Source organism: Onychomys torridus, unplaced genomic scaffold, assembly GCF_903995425.1.
Source record: "Onychomys torridus unplaced genomic scaffold, mOncTor1.1, whole genome shotgun sequence".
Taxonomy (NCBI): domain Eukaryota; kingdom Metazoa; phylum Chordata; class Mammalia; order Rodentia; family Cricetidae; genus Onychomys; species Onychomys torridus.
In genome coordinates, this window is record NW_023412097.1 from 2,844 (window position 1) to 19,370 (window position 16,527).

At 38.3% G+C, this 16,527-nt stretch overlaps 1 protein-coding gene across 2 annotated transcripts; it reads right to left on the bottom strand.

The window, feature by feature from the left end:
- Nucleotides 1-1,049: 1,049 nt before the first annotated feature.
- On the bottom strand, nt 1,050-13,384 carry LOC118575483 (vomeronasal type-2 receptor 116-like). Of its 2 annotated transcripts, XM_036176022.1 has the most exons (6): nt 13,361-13,384; nt 12,320-12,358; nt 10,238-11,041; nt 9,097-9,324; nt 5,573-5,696; nt 1,050-1,969 (listed from the first exon to the last, which is right to left on the bottom strand). In XM_036176022.1, the coding sequence occupies exons 3-6, from the start codon at nt 10,976-10,978 to the stop codon at nt 1,050-1,052; spliced, it is 2,013 nt and encodes a 670-aa protein (XP_036031915.1). In that variant the 5' UTR covers nt 10,979-11,041; nt 12,320-12,358; nt 13,361-13,384. The 2 variants fall into 2 exon arrangements, with proteins under 2 accessions (XP_036031915.1, XP_036031916.1); XM_036176023.1 differs by lacking the exons at nt 12,320-12,358; nt 13,361-13,384 and having other exon boundaries at nt 10,238-11,080.
- Between the last annotated feature and the right edge of the window lie 3,143 nt (nt 13,385-16,527).

A 16,527-nucleotide genomic window follows, 5' to 3' on the forward strand; every position in this document is an offset into this window, starting at 1 on the left:
TGGGTGGGCATGAGCTTCCTTGTTTCCCCTACCCTCACCCAGCAATGCCTTGGCCATGGGGAAGAGCTGGCCCTGTGGTATTAAGAGCTGAAGGTATTCTTTTAATTGATGTCTCCTCTTCCCAGATGACGTTAGTTGTGATGACTCAGATGTATCGAGTTGTCAGGAAACTATCAAGCACAATTGACACCACATAATTTTGGCACATAACTACATTAGTACAAATCTACCTTTCCTTTCCCATTCATCCCCAAGATCTCACATTAAATTCTAAGTAGGGGATGGAAAGATGGCTGGGCATTTAACAGCACTGGTTACTCTTCCTGAGGACCCAAGTTTAATTCCCAGCACCAATAAGGCAGCTCACACCTGTCTGTAACTTTAGCCCATGGGATTCAATACCCTGACACAGATATACATTCAGACCTTGGAGGCCCAAGGAGGACATTGATCCCATGGAGCTACTGTTACAGGTGGGTGTGAACTACATTTTATGAAGGCTGTGTATTGAACTCTGTCAATTTATAAGAGCAGTACATGATTTTGTCTACTGAGACGTCTCTCCAGATTCTGCAATATTCTGTAATATCTGTTTATTGAAACATCCCTCTCACTCCTAAGTTCTACTTCTCAAACTCCAAGGATGCATGAGAATTCTGTAGTCTTCTACCTATGAGGGGTAGCATTGCTTTGCCTTCATCTGCAAACATGTGGTCACAAAATTCCTTCAGTTTTTCCAATAATCAATTGCTGACAAAGTCTTACATTCATTAAGATAGCAAAAGGAAACCTCTGAGTTAATCTCAAATCTTATTACATATTACATACAAAAATAACATTTCCACTCATCATGAAGGTCCAAAAGTCAAGTCCTGTAAAAACAGGTGGCTGAGTGGAAGGTTATGGCAGACAACATAGATAAAAGTAGAATACATGAAACTGAAAAAAAAAATCATGAGAAGAAACAGTGAGAGTCACTAGCTAATGAATAACCTTGTATTTTATTCTAATTGGTGGTTCTATACCAACATTACATTTGTCAGTAAAATTTATGAAATTTGACTTCTGGAAAATGTTTTCTCCCTTAACTTTTGAAGAGAATTTCTCTCTGGTCTTAGCAAAATGATGTAGCACTTGGGGACAAAGACACATCCCAGCAAGCCAGCACTGGAGGCTAAGATGGAGAAGACCTCCACAGCCACCATGACCTTGCCCTTAGTGCCGTGGTAGACAGGGAGAAAAGTGACCCAGACACTGCAGAACAACAGCATGCTGAATGTCAAGAATTTGGCTTCATTGAATGTGTTAGGGAGATTCCTGGCCAAGAAAGCCACAGTGAAGCTCCCCAGGGCAAGAGAGCCCAGGTATCCTAAGACAGAGTAGTAAGCAGTTACTGAGCCCTTGTTGCATACAATAATGATGTGCCCATGCTCAGAGTGTGCATCAATGTCAACAGAGGGAGGAGAAGCTCCCAGCCAGATTGCACAGAGAATAATTTGGATGACTGTGCAGGTGGGAATGATGTAGGTTGGTGCCCCTGATAGCAGGAGCCACTTCATCCTTCTTCCAGGAGTAGTGACTTTGAAGGCCAAAACCACAGTAATGGTCTTGGCCAACACAGTGGAAATAGCCACAGTAAATAAAACTCCATATGTTATTTGCTGCAGGATGCAGGTGATTGAGTTGGGATGGCCAATGAAGAGCAAGGTGCAGAGAAAACAGAAGATGAGGGAGATGAGCAGGATGTAGCTGAGAGTGAGGTTATTGGCCTTCACAATGGGAGTGTCTTGGTGCTTCACAAAGATCCCAAGAACCACAACTGTGAATGCAGACAAACACAAGGCCATGCAGGACAGAGTCATCCCCAAAGGGTCATCAAAGGCCAGAAAGATCACATCTTTGTACAGACAGTGGTTCTGTTCTGCATTGGCATACTGGTCCTCTGGACACTTCATACACTGATCCATATCTGATGCAGAAAGCAAAAGTATTGTTAGTGTAACTTCTGCATTTCTTATGGACAGGCCACGCCAGTGTATTTTGGAAACTTTAAAACATCCATATAGTTTATTGTGAAAGATGTAATTGAGTCTTTTCTGAAATGCAATGCTTCCATTTCATAATGCCTACATTCTTCAAGGACAAACACAGATCCTATTGATACACTATAACATGAATCTTTCTATGTGAATTAGAAGTGATGCCCTCATGAGAGTTGGAGACTTGGTCTTATCCAGGATGAAAAATCTTATAGCTTTTTTTTATTCCCATATGATCATCACCAAACACATGAGTAGCCGAGCAACAACAAATAGGATCTAGTACGTGCGTGCAAGTGCATATGAATGTGAAACAGTAAATGAAAAAGAGAGCTTGAATATAGTAAATGAAGAAGAGCTCATGAGTTTGAGAGTTTTGTTGCATGTGATGTGTGGGAAATAGAATGGGGAGAGAGGGGGGTTCTATAATGTATGAAATCCTCAAGAAAAATTAATTAAATTAATTTAGTTGTGTCCTCATCAGGGAATAGGGATAACAAACAGTTTATAAAATAAGATAATCTGACTATTAAGTTAGAAAACTCTACATGTACATAGCACCCATAAGTCTTGTACTTTGTATCACCACCTTTCTGAGCACAGTGCACCTACTTCCTTCCCTAATTTCCTTAGATATGAGATCCCCACATTTTCCCTTGGGTATTCTTGGGGAGTGAGAGATAAGAGATTTAGATAGAAATATAGAGGGAAGAAAGAGAGACAGACAGACAGAAAAACAGGATAGCCTCAGAGGTGCCTAATCCTAATCCACCAGCCCAGCACTTTATTCCAAAGAGCTTTCATATCAATGCCAAGGGTGGAGGCAAAAGACCTCCCCCTTATTAAATACAACTAAATGTAGACCCTACCAAACAGCCAGTACCCAGGCCTGAGATCCAATCATCCTCTTATGCAGACCTGCTGGGAAGGCAAGCTCAGATATCACTAGGAATGCTCTGTGGAATCCAACAGACCTGGGGTCTACTAATGTACTCAATGGTGAAGGAGTTATTGGCAAAACAGCATGAACAAGACAACATGAGAACTCCCAAGTGAGAGTGGTAACACAGAATATTTGAATTGAACAATAATATCCCATTCATAAGTTGTAATTTACACCACATCAAGTAAAGGAAATATGATTGTACTTGTGCTAAATTGTGGATCACAATGGAGAGCAATTATGTGCTTTATGGCCAGCCATGATTACATTTTTTGTTTGCTTTTCTTTAAGGGGCTGGAAAGATGGCTCAGCTGTTAAGAACATGGTCTAATCTTACAGGAGGTCTAAGTCCAGTTCCCAGAACATGTGAAGGACCATATTACTACCTGTAACTCTGGTACAAAGGGCATCAGATGACTCTGATGTCCTTCACATGGACCTGGCCCTGTATGGACTTACTATCATCTACATCTGTCTAATTCAAATATTCATAAACATAAAGTTTTTGTTTATTTTTTGTTGGTATTTATTATTATAAATGCCCTTTATAGTTATTATCTTTAATCAATTTTATTACAATCTGTTTTTTTAAACATGTGTTTGTGTGTGTGTGTATGTGTGTGTGTGTGTGTGTGTGTGTGTAAAGTGCAAATTGTAAAGAAGCCATCTTGTAGGAATTGGATCCATCTCATTCCAATTGGCTTCCTAAGATGAGTTGAGGTAATCAGACTTGAGGCAAGAGATTTACCTGCTAACTCCATTGACCCCAACTATCTTTTTTTTGTGACTTATTATTTATACAGTGCTCTGCCTGCATATATGCCTGCATACAAGAAAAGGGCAGCAAATCTCATTACATATAGTTGTGAGCCACTAAGTGGATTATGGAAATTGAACTCAGAACCTCTGGAAGAGCATCCAATGCTCTAAACCGCTGGGACATCTCTCCAACGCCCCAAATGTCTTTTTAAATGTTCTTCGCATTACAGACAATGACTGGCAATAAAAGTCAAAAGCAATTCTGGACTCATCCTTTGCATTTGGATATCTCCAAATCAATAACCAGTTGACTTATGTGGATTGTGCACGCCAAACTATCATTGGAATAATTATGACTTTCTTTTAACTACAAAACTATTTTATTTATATTATTGTGACATTCATTGCCGCTGTGTACAAAAATCTTAAGTGGGACTCCTGTCTTTCTCTACATCAAGTGTCCACACTTTTCCCCATTTTTATATGAAATCAAGTGCTGTCTCATGGTTAGCTGTCTCTAGTCATTTTACCCTCAGTTACTACTCTGTAGTCACCACAACCTACAATGGCTTCAGTCTCAAATCTCTCTGAAAACCTCCCTCACATGAAGGTTAACAGCACGTGCATTCTACCAAAGTTTCCTTAGCAGGCTCCCATTTCAGCCTGATGGTACCAACCTGAATTCACATCTTCATGCTGTCTTTCCCACACACCTGTCAGCTAAATGACAACACAAAAAACCAGCCATTCATCAAATGTTGTATAAACAGCAAGCCCACCACCACACAATACTTAATTACCATTCCAACACACAGTGACTCAATATCTCTCTCTGTCAGCAATGTTTGTGGGCAGTGGCAAGAACACGTTGTGTAGGATTCATGACTTCAGTGGCAGGAGAGGATTCAACAGTTAAGAGTGCTTACAGCTCTGCAGAGAACAAGTGTATGGACTCAGCATTCATGTGGAACCTCATACCTGACTGTAACTCAGGTTCCAGGGGCTTGTGCACTATTTTGGCCTCCACAATCTCCTGCACATAAACTTACACAGAAACACATACATACACTCAAGGAGGATAAATGAATAACCAAGTATTTACAAAGACTCGGGATTACAATCTAGTCTACATGTACCTTTACAGGGATATAATCATTGGGGCAGATTTAGTGTAGAATTCCTTCACAGGGCTGTTTGATTTTTCAAAACACTTTCTTTTACAAAATACTACCAGCAATGATTTGACAGTGTTTTAAAGATATTTGTGAAGACACAGGTTGTTAAGTATAAGAACATTATTATTGATTACATACTTGTAAAAACAAAATTAGGAAAGGAATAGATTTTACCTGTGCAGTAAAAGGGCCATAGAACTTAGTAGGTACACAGACCCTCCCTAGCTCAACTGACTCCATGATAAAAGTACCACTCAGACTATAAAACTCACCACCTAGCAGCACCACCTTCCAAACTGAAGCAAAGGTCTAATCCATCACAGTCCTTATAGTTCTGGGAAAGTCTCACAATGCATTAACTTTACTTCTCAGCTTCTGTAGATCTGCTTTCAGCTCACTGTTCTTGGTAACTGAAGAATGTCAAACCAATATGGTTCTTTTGCTTGAAACCTCACCCTGAGAAAGGCTCAGTGCTACACTGGGGTACTGAACATCCAGCTAATGAAGACTTTATTTGGCTAAAACCTATGTCTGAGCAGGCTTCTCTGGTGAGTACCACACAGCAGTGAAGCACCCTTCCAGGCCCCTTCAAAGGTGCAGTGTAGATAGCAGAAGTCAGTCAATGTGAAGGAATTCTCCCTGCAGTAAACAATTACCTGTCTCATTGGAAATCTCATTTGCTGGGCAGGAGGTGCAATCAAAACAGCAGGCTGCCATTCCCTCCTGATGGAATTTTCTGAATCCAGGCTGGCAATCAACACTGCACACAGCAGAGGGCATCTGAGGAAAATCAGACAGATGCTGGGCCAGGAGTTGACTACTCCTTCAACAGTTATAGCATCTCATCATGTTGAGTAGTTAACAAGTTTTCTTTCCATACATGACCTGACTGCAGACATTTCTTTCAGTAGTTTGTACAAGGCCACACATGAATATATGAGAACAAATTGATGGAATGTTGATGTGCTTCTGAACTACTAAAAGTTCAGGAAGATCTAGGAGGCTATGTTGTGTGACCACTGGAATGCCTGAACTGAACACCCTACCCACCCATGGTGTACCTTAGCTTTTTCAACTTGACACAAATCAGAGATACAAGAAAAATTAGAAACTTAATTGAGAATTTGTCTCTGTCTCATTGGCCTCTGGTCATATTGGTAACCTATTTTTTTAGTTGCTCAGTAATTCTGGGAAGCACAACCACACTTGGTTCCATTTCTGAATTTAGTGGAAATGCTTTGAGTTCCTCTCCATACAGTACAATGTTGTTTATGGTTTTTCATCTTATAGAAACTTATTTTGTCAAGAAATGTCCTGTTTATTTTTCAAGGATTTGTTTATATTTCTTTGTTTGTTTTCTCTGAAAGGATGCTGGATATTGCTCAAGACATTTTCTGTATATTTTCACGAGCATACAATTTCTATCCTAGCATATATTTATGGGACATATTATACTTGATTGATTTGCATATGCTGAACCAGCCTTACATCCCTGTAATAAAGTCATCTTGTGTATAGGGACTGATATTTCTTATGTGCTATTGAGACCTGTTTGCTAGTATTTACATGAGAATTCCTCCATCAATGTTCATTGATTAGAGTACAATTTTCTCCTTTCTGATTCACTTTACCCTAATGGTGTTTTTCCTTTACTGCAGAGACTCTGTTCTTTTTTATGAGTGTACTATTTACCTTCTGAGCAACACAGTACTTTTTTTTTTTATTTCATTGTCTGTGCCCTTTAGTTAGAGAGTAGGATTATTCAAATTCAGTTATTAATGAAAGCTATTTGGTGATTATTGTCAATTTGTGTTTTTATAAGTTTTGATGTATTTCAAATCTTTGCTTTTCTGTCTAGTGATCTATTGCAGTCTACACATTCCTGTGACATCTACTGTTTAACTGAATATTCAGTGTGTAGGAGTGTGAAGTGTAAAGACTCTCTGAAAGTGTCTTATATATTCCTGCAATTTGTGTTCACCATTACAAGTTTTTCTATCTTCCTGAAACTATGAAGGATAACTTTGCTATGTATAGTAATTGAAGTTGGAAATTTTGTCTCTGTTTGAAACACAATACAATTGATCCTTCCTCAATTTAATGTGTATATGAATAAAGCTTCTATTATTATCATAGGAACTTTCAAGGAAATTGACCTGCATAATTGAAATTTTAAATTTTAAATATTTAAATATTCAAAATTCAAAATATCCTTTCCTGAACATGTCTGTGGGGCACTCTCACTGCCTCCTATATCTGCATGGCCACATTTCCCCAGGATTTGGCAAAATTTTGGATGTCATTTTATGAGAAATACTTTGGTCCTCTCACATGTTTTCCTCCTCCTGTGCCTGTGCTTTCTTAATATGTTTTTTGTTTTGTTTTGTTTTTGATGTCCCTTAAGTCTCTTACGTTGTCTTCATTCTTCCTTATTGTTTTCACTTTGTCATAGTTTGAATTATAATTCATCTGTTTTGTTTCAAGTCCCAATAGTCTGTCTTCTACTTGGGATATTATCTTAGTAAGACGTTTTATACAGTTTGTTATTTGAATTGTTGTGTCTTTCATTTTAACAATGTTAGTATGAGTTCTTCATTATTATTGTAACTTTATAGAATTTGTGTCACATCTTAACTCAATTCCTTACGGTTTGCAAGTGTTTGTGATCTAATTAAATTATCTTTAGAGCTAATTTGTATGTTCTTTGATTTCTGGAGCATTCTTACAATTATTCTTTGAAGTCTTTGTTTAGGATATCATTGAGTTCACTGTCATGTAGGCCTATGATTGTGTCATTTGGAGTCCTGCGGCCTCACTGTTTGTAAGTTTCATTTCTGCATTACAATTTGCATATCGAGAATACAGCACATATTGGATTGTTTCTAGTTCTCCCTCTTCTTTTGGTTGATGTTTTTGTAATGTTCATTCAAGTTAGGCCTGGTAGAAGTAGGCTTGTGATTTCATTGCTTGACTTTGATCTAATGGTAAAGGCTTATATCTAAAACTTCATCCTATTTGTTCTGTTCTCTGAGCATAATTTCTCATCACTGTGAAATTAGAATATTAAGTCTTCATTTAACTTTATCTGAGCAACTTGAGATATCATTTCAGTTTAAGTTTACACACTTTCTGGAAGTAAACCCCTTTCAAACTCAACAAACAACATTGCAGTAGGCAATGTAGTGCAGATACCAGAAACATCAGAATCAATACCTATAATATATCTGGGGACACATAGTGATATATATTATTTACAAACTTTCTCAAAGCCAAATTATGATGAATATGAGTGCCTGTCCAACCAAATAAAGAAACAATACAAATCCTTTTTGTTTTTTTGTATATTTGTTTGTTTGTTTGTTTGTTTGAATGAGTTATCCAAGAATTAAGGTGCAAAGAAATGTTCTTCTAATGAAGGATTCCTTTATAAATTATGATTCAGGCCTGGAGAGATTGCTCAGCAATCTATCACACTTGCTGTTCAATCTCCCACTCCTAGATTTAAGCTCAAAATTATCTTCAGTTCCTGGGCATCTTAATCCCTGTCCAGGTATACTTAGATTCTTCATACTCATAAGGTACACAGACATATACAGGTAAAGCATGCATATTCAAAAGGTCCAAAAAAGTTATAATTAATAAAATATCTAAGATGGCCCATGAAAATGCAAATGTATTGTTAGACAAGTAAGCATCTTAGGACCTCCTAGTCAAAGTGCTTGAATAAAATTATGGAATATAAATTAATGACGTGCATGTATGTTCCTAGTTCTAAATCTTTCTTTACAATTAGTTTCAGTCTTTTCTAAATACAGATTAGAGATTCAACAGAAGAGAAGAAATGCAATGGGCAGTAGTCAGAAAGGTACCAAGAGAATATTGATAACTTTACTGGGAATAATATGAAATGTTAGTCATATCTAGTTTTATAATTATTTATAATGCACATAGTTTCTGATATGATAAAATGTAACATACAATTGTCTAATATTTTCAAAAAATTATCAAAAAAATCATACTCTTAAAATCTGAAGGGAAGAAATATGATCTAGAAGTTTAAAATTGAGTCTTTACATGACCATCCATCTAATTTCACTAAGTCACAGGGAAACCCAAATGGCCTCACTTGACTGTGGTTACAACTGTGAAGTGCACATCAGTACATTTTGGTCAGACTCACCTGTCTAGCTCCTGTGGCCCACTCTATCATATCTTCATATAAATGGAGCTGTTGACCATGTGTAAAATAAGGTTTAAACTCTCCTATTTTCACCTTAAATCCAACACCTTGGGGAAAACTCCAAATATGGAAAATGCCATACTCTGCTTGCAGTTTTTCTTTCTGATTCATATTCATTTCATCCCCAACAGGATTAAAAAAGTGCATATTCTTCAGAAATAGATGAAGCTGAAAGATGGTAAACATTCTTTAGTGCATATTCCCTTATGATAAGTCTGAAATTTTGTTCTGATTTCATCCTAAGGCAACTTTATTGAAGGTGCTGAAAGGAAAACCTCAATGAAAGCCTGTGAATAAATAAAGTCATTGTGTTCCTAGAATTTTAGTTCTCTCAGGCGAATCCATCATACACAAACACAGACATGCACACAACCATCAAATATAAATATGCAACACACACACACACACACACACACACAACCACACACACGCACACACACAATTCCACAGAGATACCCATGCAGAGGCACACACATAATACAGCTAAATTCATTAACACACACACACACACACTAAAACACACATACAGAAAGACCTAAGCAAGCAAATACACACACAGATACAGAAACACACAGGAACATAAAGACACAAAACATACCAACAGAAACACACCAATTAAAAAAATTCACAGGAGACATATGTACACAAAACAAATATGTGCTCACATACACAGTCACTCACAAACAGAAGAGAGAGACATTCATATATTCAAGGTAGCACATCTATACATGCACTCAAAGACGAAAAATGCACTTAGACACCCATAAAGACACAAACACGTAAACAGAAACAAACAAAAAGACATACAGATAATCAGACACAAATATACTCACACACACAGGAACACAATTAAATATTGAACTGAAACTCAGTACTATTTCCTGTGATTTTTTTCTCAGAGAATCAAGGAAGGTAAGGTGTCCAGAGCCTACAGGGAGTCAGAATCAGGTGAGTACACTTATACAAACCATCCCTTATAGTGAACACCACATACATGACAAACATTGATGTCAACATGTGAGAGACTCTTAAGAATATAACATTGATGAGACCAAGTACAATTCATTGGAAGATAAAGTACCTGTAAGCAGTCAGAATCCAGTTTTCTCAGAGTGTTCATTGGCTGTTTTTCTACTTGTTGAAAAAGCATTTCATGGAGAGCATGGGCCATAGCATACACAGCATTGTATATATCATAAGCATCATCACTAAAGGCCATGTCAAAAGTCTGAAGAATTAACCATTCCAGTGAGACGTTTGATGAGCAGTTCTCCAGTGTCTTACAGTTAGATGCTGGGGCTTCACAGCTAAAATACATCCACCCCAGTCCTGCCAGGGATATGTCTGTGTATTTGGAAGGGTTCAATGTCTGAACAAAATTTTTAAAACCAGAAATCTCAGCATGGTGGTGTGCAAAAGCAAGAGTCCCATGGAATGAGTCAAGGCTGAGGTCTCCCCTACTTGTAGTGACATCCCACTGTGAGGTGGTGACCCATATTCTCTGTATACCCTGTGACCTCCACATTCTAAGGCACACAGCTAGAGTGCTGTCTGTGTCACCATAGATGATAACAACATTTGTGGATGATGTCTCAATTTGGTTGGTATACCCTTCAGCTCTTGACATGTGTAATTCCACATTGACTGGGACCATGATCACAAAGGCTAAGCAGACTCTTTTGACTTCAGTTTCTCCTCTCAGATCTGAGAGAAATTGGAGACCCTGGTCATCATCTGAGATGGCCAGCCCAACCCAGTTCCAGTTGAAGTGAATAATCAAAGAGACCATGGCCAGGGCCAGAGCAGTGTCCTTGGGGGCCATCTGATACAGATTGGGAAATTGTTCATGATCACTCAGGACAGAATGGAAAGGTCCATAGGTGAGCTGAAGGACATAAAACACAGGAAGCTGCATGAGGCAGATAATTGTCAGAAATCTCAATGGGAGCCCTTAGGTGTGTGAAGCACCAGTTTGAAATGACAGGAAGGGAAATGTTTTCCTATTACTACAGGTATACTACATTGATGGAAATATGAAAAAAATAACTTTCTACAGAGGAAAGGACAAATAAAGCAGAAGAAAAAATAAATACAGGAAAGAAAATCATGAAAAAGCAATGAGACAGTTGAGGGAAACAGTCTGAGACCTGAAAAGGGAAATAGAAAAAAATGAAGAAGACACAGGCAGAGGGAATGCTGGAAATAGAAAAACTGAGTAAATGAACAGGAACTACAGATGCAACTTTAACGAACAGAATATAAGAGATGGAAGAGAGGATTTCTGACATTAAAGATACAGTAGAATAAATAGATTCATCAGTCAAAGAAAACACTAAAGCCAACAAAGTCATGACCCAAAATATACAAGAAATTTGGTACACCATGAAAACACCACACCTACAAATAATAGGGATAGAGGAAGGAGAAGAAAACCAACTCAAAGGCACAGAAAATATATTCAACAAGATCATAGAAGAAAACTTTTCCAACTTAAAGAAGGAAATGCCTATGAAGATACAAGAAGACTAAAAGACTAGACCCCCCCAAAAAAAGTTCCCTTGCCAAATAATAAATAAACAACTAATGATACAGAATAAAGAAAGAGTTTTACAACAGCAAAGGAAAAAGGCTAAGGGACTTATAAAGGCAAACCCATCAGAATAACACCTGATTTCTTGATGGAGACTTTGAAAGCCAGAAGGAGCTAAACAGATATAATGCAGACACTAAGAGACCATGGTTGCCAGCAAAACTTTCAACCAATGTAGATGGAGTGAACAAAACATTCCAAAACAAAGCCAGATTTAAACAATACTTATTTAGAAACCCAGCCCTACAAAAACCCTAGAAGGAAAATTTCAACCTAAGAAAGACAGATACACCCTCAAAAAAAAAAACACAGGCAATAAATAACAACACGGCAGTAAACTCCAAAGAAGAAAAGTACACACACACTACCACCAAAAAAATAAAATAAAATAAAATAAAATAAAATAAAATAAAATAACAGGAAGGAACAATCGCTGGCCATTAATATCCCTTACTATCAATGGAATTAATTCCCCTACAAAAAGACACAGGCTAACAGAACGGATATAAAAGCAGGAACCAGCTTTCTGTTGCACACAAGAAACAAACCTCAAATTCAAAGATAGGCAATAACTAAGAATCTAAGGCTGGGAAAAGACTTTACAATCAAATGCTCTTAAGGAGCAAGCAGGTGTAGCCATGCCAATAAGCAGCAAAAATAGATTTCAAACTAAAATCAGTCAAAAGATATCAAGAAGGGCATCACATACACATCATAGGAAAGATCCACCAAAATAAAGTTTCAATTCTGAACATTTATGCCCCAAACACAAAACCACCAATACATGTAAAAGAAACATTACTAAAGCTTAAATCACATATAAAAGCCCACACATTAATAGTGGGAGACTGCAACACCCCACTTTCAGCAGTGGACAGATCTGCAAAATCAAACTTAACAGAGAAATAAAGGACTTAACTGATGTTATGATTCAAATGGACTTAATCAATATCTACAGAACATTCCACCCAAACAAAAAATAATATACCATTGTCTCAGCACCCCATGGAACCTCCTCTAAAATCAACCACATACTTGCCCACAAAGCAAATCTCAATAGATACAAAACAATTGGAATAACCTCCTGTGTTCTCTCAGACCACCAAGGTTTAAAGTTAAATTTCAACAACAAAAAAGCTTCAGAAAAGCTACAATCTCATGGAAACTGAATAATGCTCAACTGAATCACCAAAGGGTTAAGGAAGAAATCAAGAAAGAAAATAAAGACTTCCTAGAAATCAACAAAATGAATAGACATCATACCCAAACTTATGGGACATTATGAAAGCAGTGCTAAGAGGGAACTTCATAGCACTAAATGCCCACATAAAGAACCTGGAGAAATATCTCACTAGTGACTTAACAGCACAATTGAAAGTTCTAGAACAAGAAGAAGGAAACCCACCAAGGAAAAACAGATGCCAGGAAATAATCAAATTGAGGGCTGAAATCAATAAAATACAAAGAGAACAATACACAAAATTAATGGAACAAAGAGTTGGTTCTTTGAGAAAATCAATAAGATAGACAAGCCCTTATCCAAAAAAAAAAAAAAAAGACACAGAGAGAGCGCATCTAAATTAAGAAAATAAGAAATGAACAGGAGGACATAACAACAGACAATGTGGAAATCCAGAGAATCCTCAGGTCATACTTCAAACCTCTACTCCACAAAACTGGAAAATCTAAAAGAAAAGGATAATTTTCTGGATAGGTACCACAGACCTAAGTTAAATCAAGACCAGGTAAACTATTTAAATAGTCCAATAACCACTAAGGAAATACAATCAGTCATTAAAAGTCTCAAAAAAAGCCTAGGACCTGATGTTTTCAGCACAGAATTCTACCAGATCTTCATGAAGAGTTCATATCAATACTTTTTAATTTGTTCCACACAATAGAAGCAGAAGGAACACTACCTAACTCCTTCTATGAGGCTACAAATACACTGATTCCTAAACCAAAAAAAGATGCAACAAAGAAAGAGAAAATTGGGAATCCATCTCCCCCAAGACACAGCAATTCCACTCTTGGACATATACCCAAGGAATGCTCAATCACACCACAAAGGTACTTGCTCATCTATATTCATATCAGCATTGTTTGTAATAGCCAGATATGTACTCACTCATAGGAGGATACTAGATGTAAAACAAAGATGACTAGACTGCTACTCACAGCTCCAGGGAGGCTACCTAGAAAACAGGACCCTCTTAAAGACACAGGGATTGCCGAATGACAGAAATGTATGAGATCTATGTGAATAACCTGGACCTGAGTGTGGGTAATGAAGGGCACATTTCGAGGGAAAGAAAGCTTAGAGGATCAGAAGATCCCAGCTGAATCAAGAACAGAAAGAGAAAACAAGGAATAAAGGACAATGATAGATGAAGACCATATGAGAATAGGAAGAAGCAAAGTGAAAGAGAGGTCCCCAGAAATCCAAAGATACCTCCACTGTAGACTACTGGCAATGGTCCAGAGAATGCCCAAACCCACCTACTCTGGTGATTGGATGGCCAAACACCCTAACTGTTGCACTAGAAATCTCATCCAATGACTGAGGGAAAAGGATGCAAAAATCCATGGCCAAGCCCCAGGTGGAGTTCCAGGAGTCGAACTGACAAGAAAGGAGGGATTGTATGAGCCAGAATTGTTGAGACCAAGATTGGAAAAAGCACAGGAACAAATAGCCAAAATAATGGACACACATGAACTATGAACCAAAAACTGAGCAGCCCCAACTGGATCATGCCCACTGGATAAGCAAGACAGTTGATTAGCTTGTACTGTTTGGAAGGCACCCAGGCAGTGGGACCCAGACCTGTCCTTAGTGCATGAGGTGGCTGTTTGGAACCTGGAGCTTATGCAGGGACACTTTCCTCAGCCTGGTGGGAGGAGACTGCATCTGCCTGGACTGAATCTACCAGTTTGAGCTGAGTCCCCAGGGGAGTATTTGCCCTGGAGGATATGGACATGGGGGTTGGCCTGGGGGAAAGGTGGCGAAGGCTGGCAGGAGGGGTGGACATCGTAGGACAGAGGAATTCATGGCTGATATGTAAAATTAAATTAAACTATAAAATAAAATAAGAAAAGGTAAAGGGAATATTTTAGACTAAAGAAAGCTGACTAAAAAGAAAGCCAAGCTAAGACCAAGTAGTCACAAGTAAAAATAGACTCCATCTATTTGAGGACACGGTATTGGGTCTCCCAAATACACAAAGAGTAAAAAGAGAAACCAACAACAGGCTTCCATAATTGAGATCCTAAATACTCCACAGAAAATATTTACATCAAAATGGCAGAATTAAAAATTACCACAAAAATCAGTTACTTTCCTACATACAAAGAACACATTTGCTGAAAAAGAAATTAAGAAAACCTCATTCACAATTGCCTCAGAAATATGGCAGAATGAACTTAATAAAATCTTGAAGGACATCAATGATGAAAACTTTAAAATAATGAAGAAACTGAATATATCATTAGTAGATGGGGAAATCTTATACACACACACACACACACACACACATATATATGTGTGTGTGTGTGTGTGTGTGTGTGTGTGTGAATGCTCAATATTGTAAAAATGATTACTTTAAAAAATTAAGAGAATATTTGGGAATAGGATGGTCGAGCTAGAATTGGGACAAAGTGGGAGAGCAATGAAAGAGATACCACAATAAAGGGAGACATCATGGGGACAGATAGAAACTGATTACTAGGGAAGTTCCCAGGATTCCTCAAGGATACCCCAGGTTAGACTTCTAGCAATAGTGGAGAAGTGCCTGAACTGGCTTACTCCAGTGATCACATCAGTGAATACCTTATCTGTCATCATAGAGCATTCATCCAGTAACTAATGAAAGCACTTGCAGAGATACACAGCCAAGAACCAGGTGATGGGCATCAAGATCATGATAGAGAAACCTACAGTGAAAAACCACTCCAAACTAGTGGGACTTCATGAACTTTGACCAACAGCTGTGGAGCCCCCATGGGACTGGACTAGGCCCTTTGCATAAGGGAGACAGTTGAGGAGCTAATCTGATTAAGGGGATTTCAGCCTTGTAAATGGAGGCTGATTGGGGAAAAATATTTAAAGTCTCACAGCTTCAGAGTGAGGAAAGAGTGATTGGTAAAAATCAAAACATATTTTGCATCACTTCTTGGTGATGAGGTTGGGAGAAAAGCACAGAAGCTCCCTGCCCATTCCTACCTCTATGCTGCATTATGTATCATGACATTCACATGAAAAAGGCAAACACACTTACAGCACATCCAGGGCATAGCTGTAATACTCTTTGTCCACCTGCACTTCAGTGCTTGGCACTGCAATAAGGAAAAAGACACAACCTGTCGCCACGTCTCCATGCTTGTCTTGACTCTGCTTCATTCTCCAGAAGCACTTGGGGTGAGTGAGGTTGGACAGGAGAAGGGGGGTGCACAGCATCCAAAAGAAGAAATACAGAGTGATCATCAGGTCAAGTCTCCAAATCTCTAAGCCAGTAGTGTGGTCTATGGATGCATATTGGTTTATCAAATGGATAACCATGTATACACATCTGCTTTTATGTCTGATGGCCACTGAAGAAAATACTTATGTGGATGAGATGCCTTCCTCTCCAGGTGGCTCCACTACCCTGGAGAAATGCCAAACATTCTCTGACCTAGGGTTCTGCAGTTGAGTTCCACAGCAGAGGTAAAAACATGGTTTGGAAAACAATCTGAGGACATCTCAGCCTCAGGTCCTATGACATCAACTCATATCCCTGGGTATT

What these genes read in the sequence shown, in the direction of transcription:
- LOC118575483 (XM_036176023.1), bottom strand. Translation starts at nt 11,071, where the DNA reads ATGCAGCTTCCTGTGTTTTATGTCCTTCAGCTCACCTATGGACCTTTC. An exon ending in TGGATTCTGACTGCTTACAG is followed by an intron (nt 9,325 to 10,237) that starts GTACTTTATCTT and finishes ACCATCTTTCAG; the next exon opens with CTTCATCTATTTCTGAAGAA. An exon ending in TGAGATTTCCAATGAGACAG is followed by an intron (nt 1,970 to 5,572) that starts GTAATTGTTTAC and finishes TTTCTGCATCAG; the next exon opens with ATATGGATCAGTGTATGAAG.